The sequence below is a fragment of the Rousettus aegyptiacus genome, unplaced genomic scaffold (genome assembly GCF_014176215.1).
Source record: "Rousettus aegyptiacus isolate mRouAeg1 unplaced genomic scaffold, mRouAeg1.p scaffold_m13_p_7, whole genome shotgun sequence".
NCBI lineage: Eukaryota > Metazoa > Chordata > Mammalia > Chiroptera > Pteropodidae > Rousettus > Rousettus aegyptiacus.
This window is the reverse complement of record NW_023416310.1, coordinates 14,798,760-14,811,893: the sequence shown is the minus strand read 5'-3', so window position 1 is coordinate 14,811,893 and position 13,134 is coordinate 14,798,760. Positions and strand designations below refer to the sequence as shown.

The following is a 13,134-nucleotide window of genomic DNA, read 5'->3' as shown; positions in this document are numbered from 1 at the left end:
CCATTCTTTTATACCTCATGATTTTTGATACTTATTAAACATGTTTAGCTACTTTATTTCAACTATATAGGAAGTGTTTAGAGCCTAAATACAGTAATGTACAGTAGGTCCTCACTTAACATCATCTATAGGTTCTGCAACTTTGAAATAATGTATAACAAAACCAATTTTACCATAGGCTACTTGATATAAACAAGAGTTAAGTTCCTATGGCATCTCATCAACATTGTAATGAAACAACATTGAATGAAATGACGTTATTTGAGGACCTGCTAAATTATAGCTCATTTGTTAGAGTCCTCTTGTGGGATGCTGCAGACTCATCATGACTGCAATACTGCCTCCTAAGCAAAGATGTACCCCAGCAATGGGAAGCAGGCAAACCATAGTCTTGGAATGTATAGGAGTATAATCTGAGATTTGGGGTAAGTAGTCAGATGACCTCAGAAACTATTATAGAGAAAAATATATAGCCAGCTGCTATTGAAGGAAGTGGAGATTAGTTTAGTGCCTACCTGGAACGAAGCCCTTTGGCACTCTAGACTTATTGCCCAAATAAATATCTGGGAACAGCTTTCTGCCTCTTAAGTGTAGGGAATTTATCATATGTCAGAAAATATCCTTTAAGAAAGAAATCAAGTACTTCAGTTCCATTCCTGTACAGAAGAGGAAATGGACCTGGAGGCAACCCAGACCATTAGTAGCAGAGGGACTACAACCCACGCCAGTACAAAGGAGTCAAATATTGCACCATCCTATTGTGATCCAGCTCAGGTTATGCCAGTTGTTTTTGAGCTGACTGGTAGAGAAGTGCCTTCTGTTGTAGAGAAGTTTTGCCCATTCTATACAGTAGACCCTTGACATAGCATTATGAAATCCTACTTTCCGTGGCAAAAAAAAAAAAAAGATGGCACTTGGGGACCCACGCTATTGAGTCTGTAGATTGGTGCTGGGCAGCTCTGTCCTGCTGCTGAGTCTCAGCCTTAGTCGTGACTGCCAAAAGAAAATCCAGAAGATGCCTTCAGCCCTTGCTCTCATTTTCTACCATAACCCTTTCTTTCCCAGGCCACTCCCCTTCTAACCTTCCCTCCCAATATATCCATTTTATACTATCTATGAGTTCCTGCACTTTTCTTCCTTTGTTCCTTTTCTGGCACTATCCCCTCCTCTTACAAGTGTCCTTTTCCGGCTAAATCCTATTCATCCTTCAAGGCCCCAGCTCAAATTTCACCTTCACCAAGGAGCTTCCCAGATTACTCCAGTAAAAATTATTCTCCCTCTTGTGTTCCCAAGAGGGAAGGAAGGAAAGATAATAAGTGTTTATTAAGCACTTGATCTATTTCAGGTACTTTGCATATATTAATCATGAAGTAGGTGTTACCCCATTCTACATGGCAAAGACAAGATTCTGAGAGGTTAATCAGTCTGAATAAGATCGCATAACTGCTAAGTGATGGGATTGGAACCTAGACAATCTTGACTTCAGAACACAACTTTCCAACCTGCCACATTTGGCCTTCTATTTGCTAGTGTAAATCCACTCCTCCAGCACGGTGCTTTGCATATAGGAGCCTTTAGTCAAATATTTGTGACATCGAATTCTCTTGCTTCTGGTGTTTCTTCAGTATCTGTGGCAGAGTTCTCCCTGCCTTAACAATAGAAATTGAGTAAATTGGGGCTGGAATTAGCCAGGTAGAGAACCTGAGAGTCAGATATGGCTGCCTACTGAAGTGGGGTCCCTGGATATAATTAAGCAAAGGATACCAGGCTGACAATCCACTGCCAGGGATTTTGTAGGAGTTTCCATCACCCTAGAAAAGGATGTTGCACTATACTCAAAATTTTAGAATGTTAGAGGTGGAAAGGGTAATTAAGAAGTCAATCTGTTGGTTTACAAACAATTTACAGCTCGTTGGTTAGGAAACCAGTACCTACATCTCTTGAGGTTCTGTGATCTGAAGGCTTTCCATGGAGGAGTTACCTTTACGCATCATTTCTAAACGTTATTGTGGACTAAGCACTGAACTACTTGCTACGAGGACGACAGATATGAACAAGACTCAATTCCATCCATTCGAGAACTCACAATTGAGGCTAGCGAAGAACCTAGAGATACTAAAAAATTAACACACACGCACGCATTTAAGCACGGTTTATAGTTTCCAAAAGGATCCCTGAGACTGAGAAGGAAATCAGGACCTTGGCCAGTTCCGGGACGCGGGAGCACTGAGGGTCTATCCAGGTTAAGAAGCCCGGACATGGGAGAAGAGTCAGAAAGATGCAGAGGTCGGACCCAAGTGACAAGTATGACAGGCAGGGTCCACATCGAGACTTGGTTAATTCCACCTGGAAAAGGGATTGCTCACAGTCTGAGCTAAACCGCTCTTCACTCACATTTCTGCACTGGCTGCAGGTGAAAGCCTCCTAGCTAGTCAGGCGGAAGGGGCGGGGCTCACAGCGGAAGTCCCTCCGCCCGCTCACGTCACGCGGAAGGGGCCGAGCTCGCGCCTAGGTGAGTAGTACATCCCTGCAGTTACGGGCTCAGAGCTTAAATCTTCGCCAGTCACGGGATCCCACGGCACAAGTGGCCAGTTCCAGGACGAGGGAGTGATAGGCCCTATTTTTAGTGTGGAGATGGACTCAGGAAGGATGCAGGCTGGTTCTAAGTCTGAATCTGGTTCTGGGTGAAAGCCAGAGCAAACTTGTTCTGAGTACCTCGGTCGGGACGGAGGCCCCCAGTGGCCCTGCTTCAGGGCTGGGGGTGGGGTGACCGGTGGCCGCCACCGGTATTCGGTAGTCGCTCACAGCCTTCCTCTCTTCCTCAATTGTCTCAAGCGACCCCTGCGACAGAAAGCTTCCCAGGAAGGTGCCTCCGCCCCTTTAGAACAGACGTATTGAAAGCGGGAGAGAGGGAGAGTGGACACAGGGAAAGTCAAGCGTCTTTTTAATTGTGGGTGAATGACAGAGGGCGACCTCCTCTCCTCTTGGCTTGACAGGAAGCATGGCACTCTGGCGGGCATACCAGCGGGCCCTCTCTGCTCACCCATGGAAAGTACAGGTCCTGACAGCTGGTGAGTGTACCTCTGGGACCTCAGTGGGACCACAGCAGGCTAATTTGGGAGGCAGAAACTCGCCCCACCACATCTTCCTCGCTTTTTGCTTCTATTCAGTGGCTTTGAAACTTTAGCTGTCTCTCACTCCAAGCAGTCCCCAGTCTGTTTTAGAGAGTGAGTCCCCAAAGCTGTTCTTCAGGTGAGGGATATGCATAGTTGGCCTAGCTGTAAAGTAGGATCTGAAAGTTCTCAAAAAGCTGAGGAATCATCCCTTCAGGATAAAGGCATTGCCCCCAGGAGGCCTTAACTTAAAAAATTAGCCATAAGAAATGCTCCTCTAACATTTTAAAGTGTGAAAATCACTTTCAACACACATTATCTCGTAGAATCCCCATAAAAGTCTATGAGCTAGGATTACTTGAGTCCACATTAGATCACAATCTAATAAGTGCTGGAATCAGGAATCTTACCCCAATTAGTTTTCTTCAGTATTTTTTACTGTGAAATATATCTTAACATGCAAAAGAAGGATTAAAGCATTTCCGTACAGTTTAAATAGTATTAAAACTGAATATTCCTATATCAGTACCCAGCTTTGAGACCCCTTGAGCACCTGTCCCTAATTCATACATCCCAAGAGAAAATCGCTTTCCTGAGTTTTGCTTATGTCATTCTTTCGCTTTTCTTATAGTTTTGCTACTGATGTATGTATCTGCGACAATATACTAATCAAAGATTTATCTTTACTCCAAATCTGGTGATTGAGTAGCAGCCCCACAAAGGTGACACAGTGAGTTATCTGCATATGTTACCATTTTCATTTTGCAGGTTAGCTAATGTCAGAGGGGATGTCACAGAGATAAGTTTTATAAGGGTAAGGATTAGAAGAACTATGACTTGGGGCAGTGCAAGAGGGAGCAGATTAAGAAGGGGTCTTGCCCATATTCGGAGGAAGGGAACAGGATTCTAATTAGGACCATGAGAGGGGCAAGGGACTACTGAAAGGGGAGAACAGCAATCTCGTTAACTGGAATAGCCCCATATCAGCACTAGAAACTTCAATGGGTGACTGGCCAAGGGAAGGACTCTTTTGCCCCTTCCTGGGCCTCTTTCCAGCCTCCTGTGCCCAACCACCCTATGTCCTGTCCTCAGAGTGTCCATCAGTCTGCATGACTCACCTGGCTGCGTGTGTGGTGACTCATGCTGGACTGTGTAGCTGTGATGGGAACTGACACGCTGGGCCCTTTGCCCAGCCTCAGATTCCCTTAGGGCCCCTCACTGCCGGAAGGAAGGTTCCCCCTCATGGCTATCAGGAATAGGGAGGGAATGATAGCCCTTGTGTCTCCCTCTTCAAGGCATCCGCAGCTGTCAAGGGCAGCAGTTGTAGCTCCAAGGGATCCAAGTGCAGATATGTAGCTGAACTGAGTGAGGTGCTGGTCTGTTCGTGCTAGAGCCCTGTGGCTCCACACCTGAAGTCTTCCTGAGGCTATGCCGACATCTCAGCTCAGCCCTGAAGCAACCTCGAGATAGTACTTTTCTCAGACTTTTCCAAACCTTTCAGACTTTTTCTTCCCTACTGCTCAGTGTATTTGAATCAAACTACAAATAAAGGGAGGAGGTAGGACTCGTTCACCAAGCTGTTTGTAGATTCCAGCACAGTAGTTCCTAAAGTCCCATGGGATAGCTTCATCACATTGGAAAATAGAATAGAGATTTCAGACTTGGAGTTAGAAGACCAAGATTTGAATCTCAGAGCCATAGCACTTAGAAGCTTCGTGAACAAGTCAATAACCCTCTTTGAGTCTCAGTTTCCTTATATAGAACTCGAGGGTAGTTATGTGACCTCAAAGAATTGATGTAGGGGTTATCTCTATGAAAAGGCTTTAGCGATTAAGAAATATTCAGTAAAGGCTCCAGAGGTTGGCCCTTTCTATGAATGTTGGCAGCCCAGGATTGGGTTTGTCCTACTTGCCACAAATTTGAACATGGACAGCTATATTAGCCTTGGTTCTCCAAAATACAGAAGCTTCTGTGCAGGTACTTTGTAAGGGAGTAGGAAGGAATCCCATGGGAGGGAAGAGGGAGCGCTAATATAAGGATACATTATCAAACTGGACTACTGCTTAGGGCACCTGGCTGCTCAGTCCCTTAAAACTAACTGAGAAACTCTTTGAAATGCCTCTTAGGACTACATAGGTAAATAGTGTTTTTCTGGAGAAAAGAAGAAACCTTTGCTCCCAGCTTCCATCCCACATTGGTCAAAGGTTCCCACATGGGATGCTAACACCCATATGCCACCAGGTTGCACATACAGAGTCCCCAGGTAAAGCATCAACAGTGCAGCCCCAGGTGTGAGGCAAGAATCTATCAGGTTGAACTGCAGTAGTGGCTGGAGTAAGAGATACGTAAATCAAGAAAATCTGAAGTGATTCAAAAGAAGTGTCTGATATACCCAGTTTGGGCCAAGCCTGAGTCAGGAACAGGGCAGCTTGGGCAGAGCTCTGCTCTGTGTTCTGCAGAATCTGAGTCAGCCTTCTCTCATCCTTTCTTTAGGGCCTTTCCAGTCTCCAGTGGGCCCAGGGCCCAGCTCCATCCATCTTAGGCCACCCTGGTCTTGCTGTGGGAGCAGCTGAGCTTCCGAAGACACTGGTTTCTCTGGAGTCTGAATTAAGCCAGGATATAAGAGCTCATCTAGTCTAGTCCTGGATGTTACAGAGAAGGAAACTAAGGCAAGGGGAAGGGGATGACATGCACCGAGGTCTCACATCACCAATGGTAGAGCTAGTTGGCTTTAGAACCTAGGGCACTTCCCAATGCACTGCTCTGCACTTGAGACTACTGGGGGCCCAGAATGCTGAGTGTAGCCTCAGCTGGTCTGGGCTTAGACACCTTACAAGCTGCAGAACCCTCCATTTCGTTTCATTTTCTAGCAGTAGGATGGATTCAAGCCAGCAATGGGGAGAGCATTCAGACCAATCCCAGAGGATATACTCTCCCCTTTCAGTGTGTGGCTTCAGCTCCTTCAGGGCTCTGCCAGACCAATACCCTGTGCCAAGCAGCTATTTCATTGTCGGAAGCTTCTGGGGAGGAATGAGTCAATAGCACTACTGGCCCTATGCCAATAGCTATACCTGGAGACCCGGGGCTCCTATACTCAAGGACACATTTCTTGTTCCTCTTTTCAGCTTCCCGGCCCTCAGCATTTTCTCTTCTATTAACACTTTATTTTCTTGCACAAAATCCAGGAAAGGAACAAAATAGGGGAAGTAAGGAACTTATTCCCACCCGTGCCCAGGAAGAGGATGTGGAAGTTGGGGCTTTTTCTACTAGTGGACAGGGGTTGGTCCCAAATACATCTGTGTTCAGAGGCAGGCTCTCCCCCAACCCACCCCCCGACTCTGCTGAATCCGGTGGCAAGTGACGGCATGAGAACTGGCATTTACCCAAGGGTATGATGTCACGCCCACACCAGCGTCTGCCTGCTGGGCTCTGTGCCCAGCCTGGCATTGGGGCATCACTGCCCAGCAGCCCCCTCACCCTACCCCATTGGGACGCGGGCAGTATGTCTCTGCAGGCCTCCAGTCTCAACCTCTTGGAAATAAGTCCAAGGAAAGGAAAGCCAGAGCACTGGAAAATCCAGACCAAACAAATATGCCCAGGAAGACTCCCAGAACCAGGAGTGGTTTGGGTCTGCTTGTGCTCAGGGTTGGGGAAGGTGGAAAAAGGAATCTGTCAGCACTTCCTACTCAGTCACTTGGACCAGAAATGCAAGCCTCGTTCTCTGCTGGGACCAAAGCCATAGACCACCCCGGAATTGCTGAGGCTTAGAGGCAGAGGAAGAACCTCTGGGCACTGTTCCATCTGAAATGGACAGGACTGGCAGGGCTACGGGGCTACACACCACCTACTCCTACTGCTACCTTTTCACTCGGTATCCCTCGGGCTTGATGGACATGGTTTGGGGGCCTGGAACCTATCTTTCTCAAAGGCTTCCAGGACTATAGGGATAGAAGTCAGAGACTGGTTTTCATTCCTGCTCTGCCTTTAGCTTGTGTGACTTTTGGCAACATGAAGAGTGAAAACACACACCTCTCTTTGTGGCTTTTTTCTTTCCTGGGAATATTGCTGCTACACTTCCCACAGGTGACAAGGAACAGAGATGGTCACATTTTGGGAAGTAAAAGACAGGAAGTTCATTAGTCCAGGAGCTATCTTTAATATGTGGGCCTTTGGGGCCTGGTATGGGCAGGCACCTCCTGCAAGTAGCAGCCACAGGAACCTCTTGGCACCCTCTGGTGCCTGAGCCCAAGTCTCAGCCTGTGCTGGGAATCCCCTGGCCTCCTGCTCCTCCTCGAGGGAAGACCTGAGTTTAAGGCCCAGCTCCACTCCTTAACACGTCACCTCATCTCTCAGAACATTAAATAGAGGTGTGACTCCTTATCTCTCTGACCTTTTGTGACGATTAAATGTGTGAGACCCCTTTGTAAAGCCTAAACATCTTTCCAAAGTAGAATGTCAAACTGTTAGTCTTCATTTAAGAAGTGACTGCCTTTCTGTTTCATCCGCCCCCCTCCCCGGACCTTCTCAGGGCCACTGTTCCCTTCGTGCATGGCCACAGCAGCACCCTCTCATACTTGAGAGTGCAACTGATGGCCCCAAGTTGTCAGGGAGAGGGGTAGGGAGTTAGTGCTAACTGTGGGGAACAAGCCTTTGGTCCCACTGGTCCTCACACCTCGAGCCTGACATGTGGTCCTTCGGACTGAACTTAGAGCTCTTCATGGCCTTTCCCAGAGTAGTCCTGTTTAGGGCAGTATGTTTGACATCCTTCCTTGGTATATTTTCTAAGCACCTGCCAGGGGCTTGGTTAGGTGTGGTGGGGAATAAGAGAACAAAGATGTCTAGGATTCTGTCCTTAGCCTCTTGGAGAGTGTGTCTAGCTGTGTTTTGGAAAGAACTTCCACCACTTTGGGAGTTTCAGGGAGAGGAGAGGCAAGGCTGATGGGTGAGCTGGGTGTTCCCAGAGTTTCTCCATAGCTGAGAGTGCCAGCAGCTGAAGTCAGTGGCCTAGGTCACCCACCAGTCCTCCAACTCCCACCCCAGTTCTCAGCCTTGCCCGGCTGCCTCTGATGAGGCTACTCAGGGGCGGGGCTGTGCAGAGGATGCGGGGGAAGAGCAGTGAGTGTGCAGCCGGCACAGACGTCAGAGCCAGCTCCGGGCCAAGGAAAGGGGTTGAAGGCTGTGTTTGCCCAGCGCTAATTGAGGGCACAGGGATAGCGGTGGCTACAGGGCTGGAGGGGACTCTCATTACTCAGTGAGATGAACAGGCGAGCTGGAGATCATACGGTCACTCCCAAGCAGCCCTATAAGTGTGTGTTTGCTAGAAATCATCACGCCACCATAACTGATGGGGCAGCCTCTGTAAATAGTGATGATTTCTGGGTGCGGATGTCTGACAAGGGCTTCTTAGAGCTGTGTATCTGCAGGTGAGGGGAGGGGAAGCACTTGCAAAGCTCTGGCGGAGAAATGACTGTAATACCTATTGCTCGCTGAGGTATGGGATGGGGAAGGAAATCTGAGGTTGTGAATGGGGAAATCCGGGTTTACCTGATTGTGCCAAGAGGTGGCCCTGTGGGGATGCTTACCAGCTCAACCAGTCATCATCCTGCTCGGGACCATCTGACTACTCATATTTTAGAAAAAGAGTTATTCTTGGCTGTTCCCCACAAATTGAGACCCCAAGACCAAGGCGAAGGACATTGGCTACGGTCTTGCTTTGGGCTGGGGGAAAATAGTAAAGGTTCTTTACTATTCCTTACTGTTCTACACATGATCTATTCATAGTGCGGTATCCTGGAAAAATAATGTCTAGAAAATCAAGCCACCTGGTTTTTTCCTTGTCTCTGCCACTTACTAGTTATGCAAAGTCCCAGAATGTCATTCCATACATCTAAAGTAAGAGGTTTGGGTGAAATTATCTAGAAGGCTTTTCCAATTCTGGCAGTCCATGGTTCTCAGACCCTGGAACCTTAGATTTTCCTTCCTCTAGCCACAGTTTTGATTCTGACTTCCCTTGATTGCTCAATGCAGTTCTTGGGCCCTGGCCTGCTCAAGACTGCTCATCCCAGTTTCTAACAGGACACACATGAGGTGTTCCCATCCTTGGGAGAGGAGGGCTTTGCAACAGCAGCAAGGGACTGGCCATCTGCCCCATAATTTAGCCCTTGGGTTCAGAGTGCCAGAGCCTTGTTCAGCTGAGCAGACATACCTCACTTCTTGGACTGGGAGTTCATTCTGGGAGGTGTCCTGACAACATCTGTTTACCCCACACAGGGTCCCTGATGGGCCTGGGTGATGTTATCTCACAGCAGCTGGTGGAGAGGCGAGGTCTGAAAGAACACCAGATTGGCCGGACCTTGACCATGGCCTCTCTGGGCTGTGGCTTTGTGGTAAGTTCTGCCCACAGCAGGACTGTCAGTGGATTGGACAGTGGTCTGTTTCCCTTGGCCTTTCTCACATCTAAGCCAGCCTCAAGTATATGTCTGCCCTGGAATTTGGTTTCTAATACTCAGGGGAGGAGCTTTGTGATGTCAAAGCCAACTGCTCCCCTCACTGCATCCCTGCTCCACTCCCTGGGGTTTACTTTCAGGGTCCTGTCGTAGGAGGCTGGTACAGGGTTTTAGACCGGCTCATCCCTGGCACCACCAAGGTGGACGCACTAAAAAAGATGATGTTGGATCAGGTGAGTGGGAGAAAAGGTACCGGGGAGGGAGGGTGAGCTGCATTGGGGGAGAATGGGATTTAGGTGCTCACTGCTCTAATTTCTCTTTCCTAGGGGGCCTTTGCCCCATGTTTTCTAGGCTGTTTCCTCCCGCTCGTAGGGACACTCAATGGACTGTCAGCCCGGGACAATTGGGCCAAACTCCAACAGGTGATCTGGGCAGGTGTGGTGGGGAAGATGTCTGGCTGGCAGACTGGCATGTCCAGGGGAGTGAGGCAGGCTTCATGGGGGTGAAACAGGCCTAAGTGCAAGCAGAGTCCCAGGCTCCGGAGGAACGGAGCTGAGGGGTGCAGGAGCGTGCTCTTTGAACAGAAGTCTGCGTGTGGCATTCAGACTAGTGGGTGGCGGATGCTTGGAAGTACAGGTGTTCATTTCTTCCTTCTCTGTCTCCTCAGGATTATCCCGATGCCCTCCTCACCAACTACTATGTAAGAGCTGACACCTCCGCTGCCTGTTCTCCTGCTTCCTTGAGTCCAGAAGTGCCTAGGGATTGGGGGTCCTCCTGACATAGTAATCCCTCGATGGGGATTATTCTCTCATTCCCAGTGTGGGCACCGCACTCAGGGAAGCAGGCACCCAGCTGTTCATCTTGTTATTTTCAGAAGTTGGAGAAAGACCAGGCAAGGCAGTGAGTCTGAGGTCAGGTGATGAAGGCAGCCCCCAACACTTACTTCTCTCTCTCGTAGCTCTGGCCTGCCGTGCAGCTAGCCAACTTCTACCTGGTCCCCCTTCATTACAGGTATGACAGATCTCTACGCCACCCTTCAAGGAAAGCCACATTATGAACACTTGTAGATAAAATGATTCTCATTCAACCTTGAGCTACTTTAGACCCTCCAGAACACTCTGCTCTGATCAGAGCTCCTAGACTCCTGAGCATTTTATTCAGAACCTCTTACTCATGCCAGAACCTGTCCCAGAGTGTCTGCCCACTGACCTTCATCTTCCTGGGGAGGGTCCAGCTCCACAACCCTGGGCTCCATCCCACCCAAGCTCTCTACCTTTGCTTCAGGGACAGTGCCTGGGGTGGGAGTAAGGGGTAGCTACAGCCTAGATTAAACAGAAAGGTAGACCAAAGTGCCATGGAGGAACCTGATCAGCTCAGTTCACTGCAAAGTATTATTTTACCCTAATAATAAAGGTAGTTGCCGAACATGCAATAAAAAAAAATACAGTAGAACTCAGGATGAGTAGTTAAAATTATGGAGGTGAAGGGCCTTTAGGAACAGAGGAAAATAAATATGAAACACTTCAGAGGGGATATGGTTAAAATTTACATAAATAGCATAGCTAAAAGGTATACAGACTTATGAAACAAAATTTAAATGTTAGGGTCCTTGCAACAGTCTTTGAAACTAAAGCAGGGTCAATTTAAAAAGGAGGTGCTACTTTCTATGGTGGAGAGTACGTTTTTGGAAGATGAGAGCTTCTCAGCTGGTACAAGGCAGAGAGATGCATGTATTTAGACAGATCCTGGGCAGGAGCATAAGTAACAGAGCTGTGTAGGACAAGATGGCTGCTGAGGGTATTTCACTTTGAGGCTCTTGTCCAGGAGACAAACCCCTGGGACAGCACCAGAACCTGAGCTGGTTGTCCTCTGGTCCAAGCCACTCGTCGCCATAGTGGGCTGAAGGAAGGAGTTGTAAATCTGGGTATTCACAGAGATAATTCCTCCTTTTCCATTATGCTTTCCCAGCTCTCTCCTCACCCTCCGCTACCCTTGCTTTCTCCTTATGCTTCTTCACGATGCCATTCCTGTTCCTTAGGTTGGCTATTGTCCAGTGTGTTGCTGTTATCTGGAACTCCTACCTGTCCTGGAAGGCACATCGGCTCTAGGTCTGCCTCACTCCGCTGCTTCTGCCTTGCAGTGATGCAGCTTGACTCTGGTCAGATGACGCCCTCAAAGTGGGCACATTGGTTTTCATGGGGTTCGGTTGCTGGTCACAACTTAATGAGGTTAGCACAATGAAATGGCCCATTTTGCTCTAAAATGTAAACTGACTCCTTTTTGAATTCACTTAAACCTTTATAATGGCCTTGTGCTGACCACATATTGGACACTCCATGAATATTTGTTTAACTATATCATCTTGTCAACTTAGTTCATACCCATATCCCAGCCAGGGCCACTCATCTCTGCTTTTCATGGATACGTTTGTTTCTCTAACCCTTCCCAAGCCTAGCATAGCTCCACTTCTTTGGGGACCCCCTCAAACCCTTCAGGTGAGACCTCTGTAAATATACTATAAATATGTAATCCAGAGGCAATGAGTAAGACCCAACAAAAATACAGTGGAGTCAAAGTTTCTGGAGGTGGACGGAAGTTAGAGACCACCAAGCCCAATCTTTTATAGATGAGGACACTGAGGTCCATAGAAGTGAGGTGACCAGTCCAAACAATGAGTTAGTGGCAGAATAGAAACTTCAACCCACGTGCTATAGATTGAATGTTCGAATACCCCCCAAATTCATATGGTGAAAAACCTAATACCCAAGGCGATGGTATTAGGGAGTGGGGCAGAGCCCTGCTGGGCCGTGTGAGGACGCAGCAAGAAAATGCCATCTGGCCGTGGAACCAGTAAACATCCTCACCAGACACTGAATCTACTGGTGCCATGATCTTGGACTTTTCGACCTACAGAATTATGAGAAATAAATGTTTCTTGCTTATAAGCTACCCAGTTTGTGGTATTTTTGTTAAAGAAGCTCGAATGGACTAAGATACCATATTTCCTCACTTTCTTAACCTAGAGGTCACAGATATACTGCTGCTGAGATTCTCAGGAAAAATATTCACTTGGCTAAACCAACACTTCGGGGCAAACTCAGATGCAGATGGACCAGCCTTTTGTGATCTGAAAGCACTTCCGAGGCCAGAAACCCTTTTTTTTATGGTGTTTCACTCAGACAACCCTAGAATTTAGGTCCTGGGGCTAGAATAAGATCAGGAATTCTGACCGACTCAGCCTGCCTCGGCTGGGTACCATGAGGATGGCCGAGTGCCAGCGGTGCACTCCTAATTGCCTCAGTTTACATAGCTGGTAGGTAGGGCAATGAACTGAGTCTGAGTAGCAGAGCGTTTTCCCAATGCCTCTGGCCCCTCTGGAGGCAGAGGGCAGGGTCAGCACCATGGACAGCCCCGCGATCCAGCCACCCGTTTTTTTTTTTTTTTTTTTTTTTTTTTTTTTGCCAGAGAACACTGGTGATCTGGACTCTGGTCTAGTCACTGCGTACTGCTCTAAGCCGGTGAAGGACTCTCGTGGCTCCCAGAGCAATATTTATGCCCTAGCCAGCTTCTCACTC

At 47.9% G+C, this 13,134-nt stretch overlaps 1 protein-coding gene across 1 annotated transcript; it reads left to right on the top strand.

Annotated features, from left to right (window-relative positions):
- Nucleotides 1–2,522: 2,522 nt before the first annotated feature.
- Nucleotides 2,523–12,508, top strand: MPV17 (mitochondrial inner membrane protein MPV17). Its single transcript, XM_016129027.2, is given in 8 exon segments — nt 2,523–2,866; nt 2,997–3,071; nt 9,384–9,499; nt 9,700–9,792; nt 9,886–9,981; nt 10,227–10,259; nt 10,518–10,570; nt 11,598–12,508. Coding segments are annotated over 8 exon segments (768 nt in total). The 5' UTR covers nt 2,523–2,634; the 3' UTR covers nt 11,668–12,508.
- Nucleotides 12,509–13,134: the final 626 nt, after the last annotated feature.